Below are 20,357 nucleotides of genomic sequence, written 5' to 3' on the forward strand. Positions count from 1 at the left end.
TGATCCTCTTGTTGGATAGTATCCGTAATTAGTTCTTCATTCCATCGCTGGTGAGTGCCATTGTTTGTGATATAGTCAATGAGTTTTGTGTCTGCATTTGGATCAATCTTGCAAATAGGCTTTGGTAGATGAGCTGTAGTGATATTGTCCTTGTTAACACGTATAGATTCACCATCTCCCAATATGTATCTCGAACGGAGCTTGATTATATTGAGTCCTTCTAGTATTGAAGCCCAACCGTATGACTGATTTTTCCTCAGTTTTGCGTCCAAAATAGAGTCATTTTTGAAGTACGTAGCCTTTGTATACTCTTGCAAATAAGGTATCAGGTATCAAGTGATAATACCTAGCCTTGTATAATCACTTGATGACTTAAACGTATATGTTAGTACGTGGTATAGCGTATGATAATGTTGTCCTGTATTATTAGTCAAAATTTTCGCTCGCATATTCATAAATATTCAAATTATCAATACCATATTTACTTGTATTGACATATTTTTTTTTTTTGCAGTTTTCAATTTTCAATTAAAAAATAATTGTTTACATGCATAAAATTAATAGTGTGTTGTCTAGTCATGTTATCTTGTATTTTTAGTCAAAAATATTCAAACAAATTTAAACCCTCAATACCATATTTACACATTTCTTGCAAAAAATTCAAAGAACAAAATAACAGCTTAGATGTATATAATTAATACAATGTTATCTAATTAGCTGTATTGTATATGAGTCAAATTTTAGAGGGCGTGTATACATGGAAGTTCATCAAAAAGTTTTGAAATTTTAAAATTTGTCAATACCACCATATTTGTTTTAAATGTCAGATATAGTATTTACAGCTCAATTCAAAAGAAAAAAAAAAAAGGGGAATCATAAGGTAATCCAATTAAATGCATGCATAAGATAACATTTTAAAAATGATTAGATCATGAAAGAAAGAAAAAAAAAAAGGAAAGAAAAAAAGCAAAGAGAAGACCGAGTGTTGACAAAATATCATGTCACTGTTATTAGAAGAACCCACATTTAATATATTATTATTTTTTATTTATTTGAGTAATATAATGGAAAAATAGAAGAAAAAAAAAAACACCAAATCCGAGAGAAAATAGAAAAAAATAATTACAATAATAATATAAAAAGGGGTCATATTCTTTTATATTTCACTTCATTCGTTAAAAAGAATCTGAGAGATAGAAAAAGCCACAGAGAGACAAAGGAGAGAAAATCAGATAGATAGAGAGAGAGAGAGAGAAGAGTTGGCCCAGCGGATCGAAGAAGAAGACTGTTCTTCTTCTTCCATGGAGTTTTGATTTTTATTTGGCACACTCTCTCTCTCTTTTTTTTATTTTTTTTTTATAAAATTGTTCTGAGTGAATCTAGGAAACACTTTTTATTCTCTTCGCTTTTTTATTTATTTATTATTATTATTATTATTATTATTGTTTCATTTTTCGATAAATTGACGACGATTTAGGGGATAGAGAGATTTTTGTTCTCTGTTCAAAATTGCGATCAGACGATGATGATGTGGGTCTGATATAGGTATATAAATCTCTATCACCAGATTTTGTATTTTTTTTCTTTTCTTATATAAATAATTTTTTTATATATTAATGATTTGATTTGCCAATTTTAATTTTATTTGGTTCATGTTTGATGAAATTAGGTTTAGTCATTTCAAGTCAATTTGATCCTAAATCTTTTTTTTTTAGATTTTTATGTACTTTGATTATTTTTTTTGTACTTTGATGTTTTATTCGATTTTTTTTTTTTTTTTGTTAATCTTGTAATTGTTTTTTGTTTTGGGGATTTGGTTTGCGTGTAATCTGGTTTATTTTTTTTTTTCCATTGATGATTATTATTCCCTTAGATTGCACACAGCTTCCTGTAATTGCAGTAGAATCTTTGCTTTTAGATTCGACTAATTTAATTTTGATCATCTCATCATTTACATCGTAATTGTTCTGTGATTGTGTTTTAATAAGGTTTTTTGAATCAGAAGAGTTGTGTTGTTGTTTTAGTGGGAATTGAAACAAAACTGTGAGAGTCCACCACACATTACTTCTCCATGAGAGAGATCTCAGTGAAGCTTTTTGTTTTTGTTTTTGATGCAGTGTGGTTGTGGAGGAGATGCAAATCTGCGATATCAGACGGGTTTGTTCGCAATGAGAGATGCGGCCGAGGGTTCATCATCATACCCAAAATACGAGAAAGATTTCTTGAAACAAACGATACTTGAACACGAGGCTGTTTTTAAGAATCAGGTAAAAGTCAATCTTTTGTGATGCTTCTTAATACTCAATATGGTTCATTTAACTGGCAACCCGATTTTCATGTTCTTGTTGTTGTTTGTATTTTGATGTAGGTGCACGAACTCCATCGTTTGTATAGTGTACAAAGGAATTTAGTGGATGAAGTAAAAGGAAAGAACTTGAATGAAGCTATGAACGTGAGTGATCATACATCTGTTAATGCAACTAAAAGGATGTTACCCTCTGGATTTCTCTTACCAAATGCTACTACATATGGAGAAGGAAGCAGCTCTCAAGCTTGCAACGGTCGTTTGCTAAATGGGGTTAGCTCAAAAGATGCGGGGGACGGGTTACATGTTAGAGAATCGAAAGTCAGGAGAAGAATGATTGATCTTCAACTCCCAGCCGATGAGTATCTTCATACTGATGAAACTACTAGTGGTACCGCTGAGAATACTACTATCTGCCATCCATTCCTGCAGTCAAAATCAGGAAGAGGCGAGGCTTTGCATCCGAGCTATCCTTCAGGATCTCGTTCGGATGTGAAGTACGTGAATGGCTTAGCTGACTTGAATGAGCCACTCAAATGGCAAGGTTCAGAACCTTTTGCTCCGTCAAGGGATATGTATTCTCATTATGGAAGAAACAATGCTGATGTTCGGGGTCAGTGGTTGGAGAAAAATCAAAGTCAAAATGAATGGATGGTCCTTCAAGCAGGTGAGATTTTCTTAATAAGTTGCTAGTCACATGCTCTTCACTTATATTTGATTCCTCTATAATCTTTGAAATGATGTGAAACCGGGGCGCAAGTTTTTTTTGTGTGTGTCTCGCTGCTCTATATGTCTTTAATGTCTCTATAGTTTCTTATTATGCATGTACGTCTCGATGGCTCATAGTATGGTTTTGAATTTTATCCTGATTCAGTAATCTGTTACCATTTCTGTCTATCTTCTATTTAATTGTTTTCATGTGGCTGTGTGTTAATAATAGGGCACGATAGAAGCACTCAAAGAGATCAGTTGCATCTGCCTTCCTATTCTGGACAAGTACTTTCGAACAATGCATTTCAACCTCAGAGCTATCCTACAACTGATCATAGCACGGCAAAATTCTACGGGGAAAGAGCATATCGCGAGCTTGAAGTTCGCTCAAAGGCTCCTCAAGTTTCTTATGATAGCTACGCGGAATCAAGTGTGGCATCTAATGCTCCAAGATTACACAATGACTACCGCCCTGACTTTGTCAGACCATGGACCCATTGGTCTTCTTCATGGGAGAACCCTATGAGCAGCAGCTCACATCACAAGTCTTACCCAGTTCAAACAAATCCCTTCATGCATTTCGACCCACATGCAAGAGCAGATTCGAGTTTGGAGACTAGAAGCCGTGTTTCTAATGGGCTTTATCAAGGATTATCTTCAGGGTCTAAGCAGTCTATCTTTAATTTCCCATCAACCGGCTTTAAACCAAATGCTTCTCTAGGCGAGGTAGCGAAGAGACAGAGTTTTGAAAGCCTTCAAGGGCCAAGAAAGCAGGAACGCTCAACTGGGTTGCCCTGGCTAAAACCGAAGCCAGCTTACAAAAGTGATATATCCAATGGCTGCTTTGATTTGAATGCTTCGACAAATCAATTCATGGATGGAACTGAGACAGGGGGCAACCTGACTACTGTTTTTCCTCAGAATGGTTTGCGGTCTGCTTCGTACTCTAATAGTGCGAACATGGGAAGAGTTGAAATCAAGCCTCAGAGTAGTTCAAGAATTATTGGGGGACCAATCTTTGAGAAGCAATTTATTCGCAAGCAGGAGCATATGCCCCTTATCTCTCATTCCTCGTGTATTGCTGATCAACACAAGGAAGTGAATCACTTGGTAAAGCGAGACCTCGATATCAACATGCCATGGGATGCCTCGGTTTCTGCTGACCAGCGTGGTGCTAAAGCCGTTTGTGTAGACAAGAAAGAAGGGAGCAAAGCTGCCAAATTCAGACACTGCATTGATCTGAATTCATGTGCTAGTGAGGATGATGCAGATGCCGGCTTGCGTTCCAGTCTGAGAGAGAAAAAAAAAGGAAGAACTTGGATAGATTTGGAAGCTCCCCCTACTCTCGAGAGTGAAGAAGAAGGAGATACCTCGCAGGAGAAAGCAAAAGAAGAAACTTTGGGATTGATGCAAGGCCAAGACAGAAATTCTATGAACGAACTCATCAAGGTAGCAGCAGAAGCAATAGTTGCCATCTCATTGTCTGATCACCAACGCCATCCCGATGACGCAGCTTCCTCTTCAACTGATCCGGCTGCGGAAAGCCGGCTCTCTTGGTTTGCAGACATAATCATTTCTTGCGATGATGAGTTAAAAAGAAAGGGTGATGGTTCTCCAGAAGCCACAGACTTTGAGGGTTACCGTGAAGAATATTCTTCTGGGGAGATTGATTACTTTGAAGCCATGACCCTGAATTTACAGGAGATGAAGGAAGAAGAGTACATGCCAGAGCCATTAATCCCTCCGCATCTGAAATTCGAAGGGACAGGTATCAACCGGCCTAGAAGAGGACAAGCAAGACGTGGAAGACCAAAGCGGGATTTCCAGAGGGATATTCTCCCCGGACTCTCTTCTCTATCAAGGCACGAAATAACTGAAGATATGCAATTGTTTGGAGGGCTTACGAAAACCACAGATTATTCTGGATTGGCTGCTCGAAGGAACTCAAAGAGAAAACGACTGGTCACTAACATAAACCAAGCTCCAGTTGGCTCATCAATGGCGCAGCCAATGGATGAGAGCGTATCAGTGGTGGGACTCGAAGAAGGGAAGCTCACAGGATGGGGACAAGCAACAAGAAGACCGAGGAGACAAAGGTGCCCTCCTGCAGGTAATCCCGCAACCGTGATGTTAACATGATAGTTTCAGGAAATAATCGGAATTTGCCAAACTTTAAAACTCTATAGAGGGGGTATAAAACAGAGAGATTATAACAATCATTTATTTATACAGTAGACTGATGTTGTTAAATTGGTCTCACCTATTGTTTTGGGTGATTTGTGTCTTTTTTTTCTTTTTCTTTTTTGTATATCTCTGTCTTCTGTAAGATGGACGAAACATGATTTGCTTTGTATTATAGCCTGGTTGGTTATAAAACAGATAGATTTCTTTCTTAATTGTTGTCACTGTTTAAACTGAACCAAGTATCATAACGCTTGTCCAGTTGAAACTTAGCCAGCCCAAAACATGATTTGATTCTATATACGTCACATCAATTTAATCTAGGTCACAACATTTAATTGGTTGCGTGTTACATATGTTATCTACACCAAATTAGATCAGAGGAGGGTCCATACATATGTTTTACGATAGTTTTGTTTTTGTATGCAAGAATCACTTAAAAGAAAGAAACTTTATAAGGAACACTTTTGCCAAGAGTTTCTTCTTAGAGGCCAATAAAATGTGGTCCTTCTTAGAGGTTCACTTGCTCTATTTCAGTTGGATTATCATTGAACTCTGCCACAAAAGCACCAAGCTTTTATATGATTATGAACATATAAAAGAAGACTTTGATTTACCTTCTAAACCAAAAGCATTCTTGAATCTGAAGCAAAAGAATAAATAAACAGAAAAGAAACAATGAAGAGAGCAAAAATCAATCATTCATCAATAGGAGCAGGAAGATTGAGATCGATGAGTGTATGCATCTCATGAGCTACTTGGTGTTGAATCACAAAAGTCCTGTGTTCTTGATTCCCGATGAAATGTGATCTCTTGTGACCACCTAAAGCTTGTCCCGATTTAAACACCCTGAAGCAAATCGGACACTCGTGACCTTTGCTTTTCTTCTTTACAGTACCACTTGCTTTCTTAACCATTGGGGACTTACTATGATGAATCTTGATAGTTCGGTTTGTGTCCGCACATGAATCAGTATCCAAGCTGTGCTCACCACTGTCATAGACAGATTCGCTGAACTCGTACTTGATTTTCTTACGGCCATAAGAAGGAAAGCCTCGTTTGCTTTTCCTCAGATCATACTTTGTAGAAGAACGACCTGATCCTGATCCTCCTGACCCTGACCCTCCTTCCTTATACCATTCCTTTCTGAATCTGTTCATGTCCTTGTCCTGTTTTGTTGGGGAGCTGTTGAATCCGGATCCAGATCCCATTACAGCCTTGTTATCAAACCCACTGTTCCTGGTGAACCCATCAACAGAAACATCTGAGTCCAACTTCTTTGGTCCATTCCTGAAGTAGCCAGAATCAGAATTATCTGAATCATAAAGAACACCACCATTATCCTCACCAGATCTCGTCTTGTTATCCACACCAAGTTTGTTCTTCTTACAGAACGCTTCAACATTGTTCACATTGAACATCTTAAGCAGTTCTCCTGAAGATGACTTATTAGTCTCAAGAATCACAGAGTTGTTGTCAGATGACTCAGCGAAAGAGTTCACCACCAAGTTATGCCCTTTCTTGAAACCAGAATCCATCGACAGCATCATCAGGGACAATGCCATTTCCTTCTGCTCAGGCTCAATCTCAGAAGCATCAGAATATGCTGAGTTGAATTGGTTCATGATACCATTATCATCACCAACAACAAAAGCAGCTTTGTGGTGGTGATGTTTCACAACAACTCTCTTGGATCTTCTTCTGATAGGAGAGGAAGAAGCCTCAGTATCAGATTGACTGTCCATGACAATCTTCTCTCTCTCAGAGTGACAAGCCATGTGACCACAAAGAGCTTTAGAAGAAACAAAACCTTTACCACATTCTCTGCAACAAAGAAGCTGGTGGGGTTGCTGCTGCTGCTGCTGCTGCTGCTGATGATGATGATGATGTTTCAGAGCCATGATCTGTCTGTGATCCACAAACCTCTTGTTCTTTTTAGGATTCTCTCTGAGACCGTAACTAGATTGACCACCATTATCATCAACCATCTTGAGCTTATTAGACTCATCATCCTCATCATCAGAATCAACTGAGTTCTCGGTCATGTGAGTTCTGATGTGACCTCCAAGTGATTTCCCACAAACAAACCTCTTGCTACAGAACTTGCAAACAAACTTCCTCTCTTTGAACTGTTCCATCTGATCAAACAAACAAAGATATATATATATATATATAAGCCTGCAGGATCATCATAAGAACAAGAAAAAAAGTGAAATTAATGAGAAGCCATTAATATACATACCTCATGAAAATCTTGAAAGAAAGCTTCAGATGCTAAGAGAAGGAGGAGGAAGAGAATCAAGCAGAAAGCTTGATACTATTCCCAGAGAAGATGAGAGTTTGGGAGATTTAACAGTAGTCTTGTTAACTAGAGATCCTACCATCAAGCAAAAGAGGAACACAAAAACAGGAAACAAATAAAACTGACTTTGAAATTTCCTCAATATCTAAAGTTAGCAGATTTGCTTTCTTTTTGGGGTTGGGATTTATGATGAAGAGATTAAGTAATTATAATATGATTACAATTTTATGCAAAAAATTATCATCTAATTTTTTTACATTAATAATTTAAAAAGAAAAAAAAAGATTAGGAGAGAAATGAATGGAGTGAAGACGTGACCATTGTCTTAGGCCGATTTCAGCTAAAAGAGTGAGAATACACGCTTTTATTTTTTAGTCTGTTTTTGGTATAAAAGCCAATCAAATTAAACATGTAAGAGATTTATTAGCAAATTAATCTCAAATAAGAATTTTTAATCCGATCCGATCCGACACTCTTTAGCTGACTCCATCATTTTGTTGCGATTAGACCGGTCGGTCCGGTCCGTTCCAGAGATTTGTAACCCCCAAACAAGTGATACTCATACTACTAGACAAATACTCGAAATTTACAAACAAAAAAACGTAACTTTTTATGTTTCACAAATTTTTTCTTGGTTTTATATTTGGTTTACACTATATGTTCATCATCATCTTAAACGTATAAATTTTTGGGTTAAGTAAAAACTAAAAAAAAAAAAAAAAAATCCATCAACTCATACATGCACTGATGCACATTCTAATTAACCTAGGCTACGATACGAAATAGTAATACACACTTTGCGATAAACATTAAATTTAGAACTGTACAATTAAACATTTGGTTTTAATAAAAGATTAGTTTTGTCTACAATGTATAATTTTGTTGATTTAAATCGGATAATAACACGGTGCCAAATGCCAAGTGCCAACATTAGTGAAAGTAAACTAGACATACAAAATATGGTTGGCAAAAATAAAAATAGCATTATCAAAAAAAAAAAAGGTTTAGAAATAGAATAGGAAATCGCAATTCACAAGTTACATAAATAAATAAAAATCTCTATATTTGCTGACTTATACTAGTGTGACCTATTGACAGAGACAAGCGAAATAAATATCTTTACAGTGAGATAGAACACGAGAGAGAGAAGAGCTTGCATATGCATATGCACCCATCAATCTTTTTATTAGTATTCATAGACCAATGGAAACTTCAGAGTTACATAAATACAACTCCCAAATTAATGGAACTCATGCTTTCTCCACCTCTCCTCTCTCCCAACTATACTAACTCTTTTCTTTCACAACTGGCTTTTCAAAATTATAATTAATTATTTTCTCATCAGAAAGACCTTTGCAAAATAACACTCACTATTTCCAAGATTGTTTCCACACTCTCTACAAAGCCCCAAAAACAAGCGTGGAAATAGTAACAATATCTCTCCATAACGTAGGACTCCTCCATTACAAGATCAAGAGAGAGTAGAATCAAGAAAAGATCCGCTAAGAAGATCAAGAAAAAACTCTATGAAAACACACATATATCTGATCTCTTTCTTGAACATAAAAGTCCAAGAAACGTCAAAAAAATGTGTTAATTAGAAAGAAGAAGAAAAAAATGTAACAAGGGTCGCGGTCTCTGTATAATATGTATTATGTATAGAAACTTGAGGATAGGGTTTTAGTTGTGAAGCGGGTTTGGACCGGAGGGGACAAGTCTTTTGTCGACGCCGTACCTTGGGTCAATCTCCAGCGGAGGAGGAGAAAGAATTGGCTGCTTCCGACTGCTGCGGTGGATTCTCTGAAGCTCAATGCACATAGAACGCGCGTACGGACGAGTAAAAGAGTCGCACGAACCGTGAGGAGGAGTCACGTAGTACGGGTGGTGAATCCTCGGGACGAATCGGTGGGTTTGGTAACGGTAGCTACTTGATGTTATGTTTCCATTGGCGACTGTTGCGGTGGAGGTTTTGAGAAGGAAAGAGACGACGAAGAGGAGAAGGATCAAGATCGGATGGCTCGTATGAGTCGTCGTCGTCATAGTTTGGTTTCCAAGAGAGAACGAGAACGAGAGAGAGAGAGAAAGTGAGAAGTGTTTTGTTCTTGGAGAAGGAAAAGTTTAAAAACTTGAGAGAGGGAAGAGAGATTTGGTGGATATACAAAAATTGGGATTTAAATGCAACACAGAAGATGCACATGAATCGATGTTATGACGGTTTGTTTTAGTAAATGAGAGGGCAAAACTGGTTATACACAAATGTGGGTCACCTTTGCTTAGTTTCGTTTTCATAGACATAAATACCAACCCGTGAAACTTTATAGTATACATTTCCATCGATTTATTTCACTTTTGTAGACTGTAGCTTTTTACAATACGTACAAACTCGTGGGTCTACTACGTAATTTACATGAAATGTGTAGACAAGAACCTTCATACAAGAGAATGTGTTTTTGAGTTGTTTCGTGAGTCTCAAGCTATCTGTTGGTGGTTTTATTGGGTTCCAGGTTTTTTAGGCCATTGTCATCCATAACAAAGTGTTATAATATAGTAAAAATACCATATTTGGTGTTTACAAATGTTTTGGGTTCTCTATTTATTTATTTTGCTCTTCCTCCTTTCAATTGAATCAACATCTTAAAATTGAACACATGAACACAATTCTTTTGCTGTTGTTGTTGAAATCAAAACATCATCATTAAAGCAAGAGACAATGTCTCTTGACTTTGGCCTTATAGGGTGAAAGCTGGAAAAAGAAAATAGAAAACTTAAAGGTGACAGCTAACTTTGAAGACAAAGAAGAATGAATCTCTCAGTAGGAAACAAGAAAGGTCTCTAGAAAGCTGAAGATACATCAACACTTGAAGCTGAAGAAAGGTCTCTATGCGAGAAGCATCTATTATATGAACAAATCAAAAAACGTTTTGATCTACCTTTCAAACCTTGAGCAACTTATAAAAGTCTGGAGCAAGCAAACAAACAAAAGGAGGGGATGAAATGAAACACCAGAGCTGAGAACAAGAAACCGGAATAAGTTCTAGTTTCAGGTTTCGATTCGTTCATCATCAGTATCTGAATCTGAATAGTCAACAAGCCTTAGATTGATTTTGTTAGGCATTTCAGCTACTTGGTTGTGTTCTCGGTTCCCAATGTAATGTGATCTCACGTGATAATCTAAAGCTTGGACTGATTTGAACACCTCGAAGCAAATTGGGCACTCATGACTTTTGCTTTCCTTCTCTTCACCACCTGCTTTCTTAACAACCTCTGGAGATTTGCTATCTCTGAGCCTATGAATCTTGCTGTTTGTATCTGCACGTGAATCAGTTTCATACTTTGATCCTCCCTCATCACCATTCCTGAACCTGTTCATAGAGTTGTTGAATCCAGATCCAGTGTTCCTACGAGATCCGTGAACAGAGATGTCTGCGTCAGAATCAAAGCCATCTGAACCACAGAGAATAACACCTTCAGCAGATCTCAACTGGTCACCGTCTGCAACTTTACCTTTCTCTGAAAACTTGACTCTTCACATAAGAGATCGTTATAAGCTTCTTTCCTGAAGATGACTTCGTCTTAACAACCTCAAAGTCGTCCTCGTGCATAGAGTTCATCACAAAGTTATGTCTTTCCTCGTAACTACAATTTTCTACCGACTTCATCATCATGAAAATATAAGACGCCACACCAACATCTTGGCTTATACCAGAACCAAAAGACAAGATCTCATTACTAAAAGACTCTGAATCTGATGATCTTCTCATCACTTTCTTGGACCTTTTCTTCGTAGTCTCAGAGTCAGTATCAGATTGGCTATCTAGCAAAATCGCATCTCCCTCACTGTGACAAGCCATGTGATCTTCAAGAGCTTTCAAAGAAACGAACTTTTTGCGACATATCGTGCAATCTTGTTGTTGTTGTTGTTGTTGTTTCTGCTTCTCTCTCTGACGACCCACCAAGCTCTTCTTCTTGTTGCCATTGTAACGATCTGAATCAACTGAATCCTTCTTGTTCGAATAATGGATCCTAATGTGACCTCCGCGTCCTTTCGCAGAAGCAAACGCCCTGTTACAGAACATGCACACAAACTTCTTCTCTTCCCCATCATCCATATCTTCTCTTTGACAAAATGATCAAACACAACAAAACAAGCAAGAATCAAGAAAAAGAGGTTTCTTTACGAAACGCTTTCAAAAGAACGCATTAGTTTTTAAAAAGTAATAGTGAATGGGCTTGCCTCAAATCAAAATCTTTGAACAAGGATGCTTGCACAAACCGAAAAAACTGTAAAATTCCCCCAAATGCTACAAGAGAACGTGTTTTTGAGTTGTTTCGTGAGTCTCAAGCTATCTCTTGGGTCTTTATTAGGCTTCAATAGGGTGAGGAGGCCCAATAAGAGTCTTCTCTGATTCCCTAACTAGCTAGCTAGTAAACCACAAGTGTTATAATATTAGTAAAAATACCAAAATTGGTCTTTAAAAATGTTTTGGGTTTTCTTTTTATATATTTTGTTTCTTTCCTCCTTTTTCAGTTGAATCAACATCTTAAATTAAACACGGTTTGTTGTTGTTGTTGTTGTTGTTGTTTATGTTGTTAAAATCAAAACATCATCATAAAAGCAAGAGACGACGCATGAATACAGGGAAAGGCCTTATAGGTGAAAGCTGGGAAAAATTAAAAACTTTAAGGTGACAGCTTTCTTTGTAGACAAGAAGAATGAAGCTCTCAGTAATTGTAAGAAACAGGAAAATTCCCTAGAAAAGCTGAAGATATATACATCCAAATCCAACACTTGAATTCATAAAAGAAAAGAATTGGCTCTAACTGATGAATAGCTTTATATGAACAAATCAAAAAATACTTCTTGATCTAGCTATCTTCCAAACCTTGAGCAATTTTTAAAACCTGGAGGAGCAAGGAAACAAGCAAAAACGAGGGGGGAAACAAACACCTGAGAGAAGCCTGATGAGTTCTAGTTTCAGGTTCTCTGATTCCATTGATCAATATCTGAAGCAGGAACATTGAGATTAATTTGGTTACGGATTTCAGAAACTTGGTTGTGTTCTTGATTCTCATAAGAATGTGATCTCTTGTGACCACCTAAAGCTTGGCCTGATTTGAACACCCTGAAGCAAATTGGGCACTCGTGACTTGTCTTCTTTTCACCACCTGCTTTCTTTACCACTGGAGATTTACTATCTCTGTACCTATGAATCTTGCTGTTTGTGTCTGCACATGAATCAGTTTCATAAGAACACAAGTCCTTTTTGCTTTTGCTCAGCTCATACAGTGATCCTTTCTTATCACTATTCCTGAACCTGTGCAATCTGTTGTTGAATTCAGATCCAAATCCAGTGTTCTTAAGAGATCCCTCAACTGAAATGTCTGAATCCGACTTCTTTGGTCCATTCATGAAGTAATCAGAATCAGAGCCATCTGAATCACAGAGACTAACACCGTTATCATTAGCAGATCTCAACTGATCATCTGTCTCTATAACTTGACTCTTCACATTTAAGATCTTCAGCTCCTCTCCTGAAGGTGACTTAGTCTCAACAATCCCAGAGTTGTTGTCAGATGACTCACCCAGAGAGTTCATCACAAAGTTACGTCTTTTCTTGAAACTAGAACCTCTCGACAACACCATCAACAAATAAGCCCCCTCTCCAACTTCTTGGTCTATATCAGAATCAAAAGACAAGCTCCCATCACTAAAAGATTCTGAATTTGATCTTCTCATCACTCTCTTGGACCATTTAAGAGCTGAGGAAGTCTCAGAGTCAGTATCAGATTGGCTATCCATCAACATCTTCTCTCCCTCAGAGTGACAAGCCATGTGAGCGCTAATAGCTTTCAAAGAAGCAAACCCTTTATCACATATCTTGCAAAAAAACTGTTGTTTATGTTTATGAGCCATCACCCTCCTAGACCTTTTCCTCAAAGGAGCTGAGGAAGTCTCAGACTCATCATCATCAGATTGGCTATCCATCATCATCTTCTTCTCTCCCTCACAGTGACAAACCATGTGAGCTCTAAGAGCTTTCAAAGAAACAAACTTTTTACTACATCTCCTGCAACAAACTTGTTGTTTCTCTCTCTGATCCACCAACCTCTTCTTCTTGACGCGATTGTAACGATCTGAATCAACTGAATTCTCGTTCGAGTGGATCCTAATGTGACCACCGAGTGCTTTCCCAGAAGGAAACGTCTTGTAACAGAACCTACACACAAACTTCTTCTCTTTCCCTTCTTCATCCATATCTTCTTCTCTTAGACAACTGATCAAACACAAAACAAACAAGAATTACAAAAAGGCTTTTTCCTCAAAAGAACTCATCTTTTTTCTAAAATCCTGAATGAGCGAGCTTTACCTCAAATCAATATCTCTGAACAACTAATGCTGCACAAACCGACAAAAAAAACTGTAAAATCCCCCAAATGCTACAGAGAGAAAGAAGCAGCAAGTTTGATTCTTTCTTTGTCAACAGAATTAGGGATGTGACAGTTTAGTACAAGATCCGACCTTCAAGCTAAGATAACAGGGAGAAGCTTTTTTTTGTGTGTGTAATTTCCACTGTAGTATCCTCTTTTAAAGTTTTGATTTTTAATTTTTGTTTGTTTGTTTGGGAGGAAAAAAAAAAAAAAGAGAAAAAGAAAAGAGAAGTGTTGTTACTAACACGAGTAATCAAAAGGTCAGCTGCATTTTTGGATCTATTCCTTCCTACTCAACAAACAAAAACACTATCTTCTACTCTTTTATCTCTTTCTCTCTCCATCTCTCCCGGTGTGTTTGTGTTTGTGTGTGTGTGTGCTGTTCAATTCATGCATCGAATCAAAACAAAAGATATGAAAATAAAGGAGAGAAGAAGCTATTGGACGGTCTAGATCTGTTATAATTAACCCCATTCCTCATATTTCAAAAAGGATCACACATTTACGGTAAAGTTTCAATTTTTTTTTTTTGGCTATCAAAGATTTTTTCCCTTATTGAAATAATCTTTATAGATTGTTGAATTGGAACAATCTGTTATTCGGGTTAGTAGTGGGTATAACAAACCATGGGGCCAAACATAAGAGACTTCTTGACGTCCAAACAAACACACCTCACACACAAGTCACACTACAAAGCCTTTAAACGTTGTCCATGAGAGAACCATAATTGGCTCTGCCCACATATTCTCCTATTCTAAAGCAACAAACTTTGGCATTGAATTTTGTGATGTTTGTTTCCTTTTTTGGTGTTTAACAATGAAGATCTTTTTTTTTTTTTTTTAATTCCTTTCGCCACCTAATGTACAAGGTTACATTTTATTTAATTTCCTTTACATGTTTCAAAAGTGTTTTTTTTTTTTTTTTTTTTTTGGTTACTCACAAACTGTGATGATGGTTTCTTAAGGCAAAAGCAAAATTTTGCCTTCAAACTTCATGTAGATAATTTAAAGATCAATGAAGAGAAGATCTTTTCTGCAAATCAGAGAGATTCTGACATACTAAGCAAGAATTTTGAGCAAGAGGGTCCCAAGAAAAGTGGAACAACAGCCCATTCACAAAACTCCACATGAAAAAAATCTTAAGTCTACAAAGTCTCTCTCTCTCTCTACTTTTAAATAGGAACATTTTTGTAGGAGGACCCCATAAACCCCAATATCTCTCCCAGGATTCTGCAAGTTGTTGAGAATGATGTTGCTTCTTCACTTGTTTCTTGCCTTGTTTTCCCAGGATCCATGACCTAATATCTCCTCCATGATGCTTTGGGTTGGTTGAAGGTTTCTGCCATTCCTTAAAACATTTGTGCACTTCGTAGCCTCACGAACTTTAGCGTCATCAGTACTCTTCTGATGCTCTCCAGGAACAGTCTCATCTTTCTTTGCACAGTTGACTGCATCATGTGCAAGTTCAAAGGAAATGCACAAGTCATCTTCCCCGTTCAATCTCTCTCCATTGTTCCCAGAAATTACATCCATATATTTAACTTTTGAATTCATCGTGGGCTCATCATACAGTCCAGTGCCACTTTCTCTAGTATCAACATAGGCATCATCATCTTCATCTTTGCTGCTATTACTGGCATCTTCTTCACCCTCTTCATGATGGAGTGGATACACTTTCTCAGTCCCTTGATGAAAAGGAGACTCGATAGCAGAATCTTCTTCATCATATCGAGCACCCGAAGAGCCACCATAACATCCATGCCATTCATCATCATCGCTATCAATGTCCAATATAAAAGTTCTGTTCTGGATGGCTCTTCTTCGGAGGACAAAAACATTAAAGTAGAAGCTAACTATCTCTTTCTGAGTTCGGGAACAAAATGCAGCTTCCAAGTGCTTCCAAAAGTTCCGACCCGATGTAACAGGATTGGAATAAACAACCTCATGAAAAAGTTGTGCATCTTCATCACTCCAGTTCCATGCAACTTCTTCCCCCATATCACATAAGCCCAGGTCTTTAAATCTCTCAATTCCAAACGTCTTAACTAATTCTTCTCTAGCTTCTTGGATGTGCTGGCACACACACCTGACAGAACCCCTATCCTGGCAGACACAGAACTTTCTACCCTTCCCTACTATGTCATCAATATGTGCAGATGTATTCAAAGCAGGCATGGGAACAACACACGTTCCAAACGGCTTCTCACCATCAGCAAATTCAATAATGTGATTTTGAACCGACATGCCTGTGGGTTCTACACACCCAGTCTGACTACCTTCCCATTCAGGAATTTCAGCTTGAAAACCTGGTCCTATGGGGACTTGCTTTCTAGCAGGTTGATCGATGAGAAACGAATAGAAAGTCGCAACAGGAGCAAACACTCTTGGAGGTACATCCAGCTCGAAATACTTTCCAGAATGGAGAGAGTGCGTTGCTTCTCTTCCACCACAACCGTTTGTAACCCATAAAGTATCATCCATGTCATGACTGGGGTAAACAAAATTGGACTCTTCATCAAACATATCACCATTAGATGATTCACAGCCTTGTGACTTACACAGATTTCCCTCATTCACTATTGTCCAGTAACCCCATTCAAAAGAGACAGCAAATAACATAAGCAGGTTTATTCTTTCAAAACAAGAGTAAATCCTGCGAAGAAGTTATTAATTACACATAATATTTACCCATGGCAACAGGTTTCTGGAAAACAGCATGGCGAGGACCAACTTCTTCAAACTGAGTCGTCTTATCAGCATAACCAAGCTGTCTAGAATGTTTGAGCGGGAGCTCATGAAACTTCTCATCTTCAAAAGGGCGCTTGGATCCCATGTTTCAACCTGCATAATAGGTGATAAATTGCAGTAAACTCTAAGGAAGAATAGAAATGAACATAGAACTCAAACCATGAATCCTTATAAATGAAAGCAACAACATGCGCATTTGGACAGTGAAACAGGTATACGGCAAGATTCAGGATTCATACAATTGGTTAAAATGAATGCAAGAGACTTCATACAAACCCTATGTAGGATGGCTCATTATATAAGTTCTCCTTGAGACAATAACTATACATTATCATGCTACTTTAACAGACATGCAATTCACCCAAAAACAAACTAACATAATCACTAACGTTAAGGAAGACCTATTCTGTTCAGACAAGAAAAAATGTCCAGTTAACATGAATGTTATTTACCTCTCTAAAGGGGCAAAGCTCGGATAAGGTTTCAGGCCAATACCACAAAGGATAGAACCAAACTAGAACTTCACCAGAAGACTCAAATACGATAATATAGGAATAGCCAATAGGAACTTTAGGCGTTTAGACGCTTAAGCTAGAAAAAATCGAAAATCCCCAAATCAGAGAAAACCCTAACCCCAGAATCCGGCCTACCCAAAAAATTTAACCAAATCAGGTGTTAAATGGATAAGAATTGACAAAATATATACAAATCAAGAGAAAGCCCTCTACTAATTTACAGATCTAGGAAGCCCCGAGATAGATCGATAAAAATATGAACCCTAGATCTTAATCGGGGACGAAAAACATGAAATTGACATCAAATTCAAAAGGGTTATTTATGAAAATAGATGTAAACAGCGAAATAAAACGGTGAATCGAGATACTAAACAACTAGAGAGGAGATGAACAACCCTAACCCTAGATATACGATGAACAAAAATTGGGGAAGAAGACGAGAGGAGATAATATCGAGAAAAGTGGATACGGTTTCGTGGATCTATTTTTTAAAAACAATTCAAATTTGACCCGCAAAAATCCCTAAAATCAAGCTGGACCCCAAATTTAAAAGCAGTACATTTTTTAATCTAGTCCTTAATGTTTTCTAAGTTTTACACATTATTCCCTTATTTTGTTCGATGCCACAATTAAACTCCGATTTTGTTGGAGATATTTACCATATTATTAATAGTCTAATCATGGTTAATGCATAAATTGAAAGATACTATAGTATTTTTATTCATATTCTATTCCAACTTAGGCAGATTCAGAATCAGCAGATACATATCATTTGTTTCAGCTTAGTAACAATGAGAGAATCAGATATTAAAAGGAATCTTAATACTACATTAAAGAAAAGACATAATAGTTTGGTCCAAGTTTGGCCAACTTCATGCCACAGCAGGCATGTCCTTGAGCCATGAATCAAGTGGTTTACCAATAGAGTATACGATAAACCCGATCTCACGCAGCTTCACTGCATCAACGACGTTTCTACCATCGAACACAAAAGCAGGTTTCTGCATATTGTCAAAGATTTTCTTGAAGTCCAAGGATTTGAACTCATCCCACTCGGTTAAGACACAAAGGCCGTGCGCATCTTTTGTTGCTTCGTAAGCATCTGAGACGACCTCTACTTGCTCTGAGATACCTTCAGCTTTGATCTGCTGGAGAGGAACCGCATGGTCCCAGTCAAACCTAGCCATGGAAAGATCTTTTTTGATCTGTTCTTCAAGGACTTGTGGGTCGTATATCCTCAGCTTGGCCTTGTCAGCAACTAATCTGTTACAAACATCAATGGCTGGAGTCTCTCTCGTGTCACCTGTGTCTTTCTTGAAAGCAAAACCGAGGATGGCGATTTTCTTGCCTGAGACTGTGTTAAACATTGAAGAAACAACCCTGTTTGCAAAACGGATTTTCTGATAGTCGTTCACCTTTATGACTTGTTTCCAGTAATTAGCTGCTTCGGGCAAGCCGTTGCACTCACAGATATAGATAAGATTTAAGATGTCCTTTTGGAAACATGATCCACCAAAACCAACGCTAGCATTCAAGAACTTGGGACCAATTCTAGAATCTGTACCCACGGCATGCGCAACTTGTGTGACATCAGCACCGGTTGCCTCACATAGAGCTGACATGGCATTGACAGATGATATCCTCTGAGCCAAGAACGCATTTGCTGCAAGCTTAGAGAGCTCAGCAGACCAGAGGTTTGTGCAAATGATCTGTTCCACTGGAACCCAATGAGCATAAACAGCTTTCAAAGCTTCAATAGCCTTTTGCCCCGCAGCAGTATCCCTACCACCAATTAGCACACGGTCAGGATTATAAAGATCCTTAATTGCAGTACCTTCCGCAAGAAACTCCGGGTTAGAGAGAATCTGAAACTCTATGCCTTTGCTGTTATGTATCAGTATCTTCTCGATAGCCTCTGCTGTTCTCACAGGAACCGTGGATTTCTCAACAACGATTTTGCTAGACTTGGAGACATCAGCGATCATCCGAGCAGCACTCTCCCAGTAAGTAAGATCAGCGGCTTTGCCAGCACCAAGACCTTGCGTTTTGGTTGGCGTGTTGACTGAGACAAACACAATGTCACTCTCAAAGACATGTTTCTCCACATCTGTGCTAAAAAACAGGTTTTTCCCTCTGCATTGTCTCACCACATCGTCCAAGCCTGGCTCGTAAATAGGAAGCCGATCACTGTTCCAAGCATTGATCCTTGGTTCAGAGATATCCACAACAGCTACTTCAATCTCAGGACACTTAAGAGCCATCACTGCCATGGTCGGACCACCCACGTATCCAGCCCCAATGCAACATATCTTCACCATCTCTGAATTTCAAAACTTCTCCTGACAATACAAAGCCATGATATATAGTCGACGAGAGTGGAGGAAATTAGTCAATTACACAAAGACAAAACCTTTAATAGAAACAACAATGTAACAATTGCTCCAACAGCTACAAGTCGATGATGGCAACAACAGATACTACTAATGTAATTACTCCAGTAGATTAACCAAAACAAAATAAAGTTATATAAAAACATGGATGCAGCATTAAACACCTTGTAAGCTTAGATCTATGATATATTTCAAAAGAAACATACTTTCAGATAACGTTTTGGAAAATATAAAGCAATGCACTTGGGATCAATCTGGTTCTTTCTGATCACAACAAATATATAAAAACACAATCTTTGGTTTGTACGATCTAGAACAAAATAAAAACAAACCCATCTTTGCTATAAACGCGTGAGAGAACGACCGACAAAAACGGAAAATAAAGGAAAAAAATCTCATCTTTCGAACAGAGGATGATCGAAAAAGACGATACATTTACGAAGGAGAGATCAAAATTCAGAATTTTACCTTGAGAGAGTTGGGGCTTGTTGTTGCGGTGAAGAATGAGAGAGAGAAAGCAAAAAAAGAGAGACTGTAGCGGCGAAGATGAAGGAATGAGAGCAGAAGAAGATGTAAAAATAAATACGCTCTCTCTCTCTCTCTCTCTGTATCTGCTCTTCTGTCTCACCCACTTGACTTGCACAATTCTACCTTTTTTATTTATTGCTCTCAAGATAAATCCCACACGCTTTTTTCTTTTTTGTTGTTGTGGGTTCAATTATTTATAGATGCCTACTTAAATAATTTTGGTTAACAAATTTTACTACCAAAAGATAA

At 37.8% G+C, this 20,357-nt stretch overlaps 5 protein-coding genes and 2 pseudogenes across 6 annotated transcripts; 1 reads left to right on the forward strand and 6 right to left on the reverse strand.

The window, feature by feature from the left end:
- Positions 1-1,165: 1,165 nt before the first annotated feature.
- On the forward strand, positions 1,166-5,412 carry LOC104741192 (uncharacterized). The gene is made up of 4 exons (XM_010461986.3): positions 1,166-1,545; positions 2,118-2,267; positions 2,369-2,972; positions 3,246-5,412. The coding sequence occupies exons 2-4, from the start codon at positions 2,169-2,171 to the stop codon at positions 5,153-5,155; spliced, it is 2,613 nt and encodes an 870-aa protein (XP_010460288.2). The 5' UTR covers positions 1,166-1,545; positions 2,118-2,168; the 3' UTR covers positions 5,156-5,412.
- A 308-nt stretch (positions 5,413-5,720) lies between these two features.
- Positions 5,721-7,859, reverse strand: LOC104743517 (uncharacterized). The gene is made up of 2 exons (XM_087485672.1): positions 7,440-7,859; positions 5,721-7,335 (listed from the first exon to the last, which is right to left on the reverse strand). The coding sequence occupies exon 2, from the start codon at positions 7,333-7,335 to the stop codon at positions 5,896-5,898; it is 1,440 nt and encodes a 479-aa protein (XP_087341798.1). The 5' UTR covers positions 7,440-7,859; the 3' UTR covers positions 5,721-5,895.
- A 782-nt stretch (positions 7,860-8,641) lies between these two features.
- On the reverse strand, positions 8,642-9,670 carry LOC104756883 (CLAVATA3/ESR (CLE)-related protein 9 pseudogene; annotated as a pseudogene). Its single transcript, XR_015580574.1, has one exon. The product of XR_015580574.1 is annotated as a CLAVATA3/ESR (CLE)-related protein 9 pseudogene (transcript).
- Positions 9,671-10,539: 869 nt separating this feature from the next.
- LOC147928066 (uncharacterized) lies at positions 10,540-11,608 on the reverse strand (annotated as a pseudogene).
- Positions 11,609-12,133: 525 nt separating this feature from the next.
- LOC104756884 (uncharacterized) lies at positions 12,134-14,466 on the reverse strand. Its single transcript, XM_010479541.3, has 2 exons — positions 13,868-14,466; positions 12,134-13,774 (listed from the first exon to the last, which is right to left on the reverse strand). Exon 2 carries the CDS (start codon positions 13,753-13,755, stop codon positions 12,475-12,477), a length of 1,281 nt encoding a protein of 426 aa, XP_010477843.2. The 5' UTR covers positions 13,756-13,774; positions 13,868-14,466; the 3' UTR covers positions 12,134-12,474.
- A 490-nt stretch (positions 14,467-14,956) lies between these two features.
- Positions 14,957-17,778, reverse strand: LOC104776626 (uncharacterized). The gene is made up of 3 exons (XM_087485671.1): positions 17,128-17,778; positions 16,616-16,768; positions 14,957-16,503 (listed from the first exon to the last, which is right to left on the reverse strand). Exons 2-3 carry the CDS (start codon positions 16,758-16,760, stop codon positions 15,188-15,190), a joined length of 1,461 nt encoding a protein of 486 aa, XP_087341797.1. The 5' UTR covers positions 16,761-16,768; positions 17,128-17,778; the 3' UTR covers positions 14,957-15,187.
- A 108-nt stretch (positions 17,779-17,886) lies between these two features.
- Positions 17,887-20,290, reverse strand: LOC104741196 (UDP-glucose 6-dehydrogenase 1). Its single transcript, XM_010461992.3, has 2 exons — positions 20,049-20,290; positions 17,887-19,529 (listed from the first exon to the last, which is right to left on the reverse strand). The coding sequence occupies exon 2, from the start codon at positions 19,506-19,508 to the stop codon at positions 18,063-18,065; it is 1,446 nt and encodes a 481-aa protein (XP_010460294.1). The 5' UTR covers positions 19,509-19,529; positions 20,049-20,290; the 3' UTR covers positions 17,887-18,062.
- Between the last annotated feature and the right edge of the window lie 67 nt (positions 20,291-20,357).

Source organism: Camelina sativa, chromosome 14, assembly GCF_030686135.1.
Source record: "Camelina sativa cultivar CO46 ecotype springtype chromosome 14, ASM3068613v1".
NCBI lineage: Eukaryota > Viridiplantae > Streptophyta > Magnoliopsida > Brassicales > Brassicaceae > Camelina > Camelina sativa.

What these genes read in the sequence shown, in the direction of transcription:
- LOC104776626 (XM_087485671.1), bottom strand. Translation starts at nt 16,760, where the DNA reads ATGGGATCCAAGCGCCCTTTTGAAGATGAGAAGTTTCATGAGCTCCCG. An exon ending in CCAGAAACCTGTTGCCATGG is followed by an intron (nt 16,504 to 16,615) that starts GTAAATATTATG and finishes ACTGGACAATAG; the next exon opens with TGAATGAGGGAAATCTGTGT.
- LOC104741192 (XM_010461986.3), top strand. Translation starts at nt 2,169, where the DNA reads ATGAGAGATGCGGCCGAGGGTTCATCATCATACCCAAAATACGAGAAA. An exon ending in AGGCTGTTTTTAAGAATCAG is followed by an intron (nt 2,268 to 2,368) that starts GTAAAAGTCAAT and finishes ATTTTGATGTAG; the next exon opens with GTGCACGAACTCCATCGTTT. An exon ending in ATGGATGGTCCTTCAAGCAG is followed by an intron (nt 2,973 to 3,245) that starts GTGAGATTTTCT and finishes TGTTAATAATAG; the next exon opens with GGCACGATAGAAGCACTCAA.
- LOC104741196 (XM_010461992.3), bottom strand. Translation starts at nt 19,508, where the DNA reads ATGGTGAAGATATGTTGCATTGGGGCTGGATACGTGGGTGGTCCGACC.
- LOC104756884 (XM_010479541.3), bottom strand. Translation starts at nt 13,755, where the DNA reads ATGGATGAAGAAGGGAAAGAGAAGAAGTTTGTGTGTAGGTTCTGTTAC.
- LOC104743517 (XM_087485672.1), bottom strand. Translation starts at nt 7,335, where the DNA reads ATGGAACAGTTCAAAGAGAGGAAGTTTGTTTGCAAGTTCTGTAGCAAG.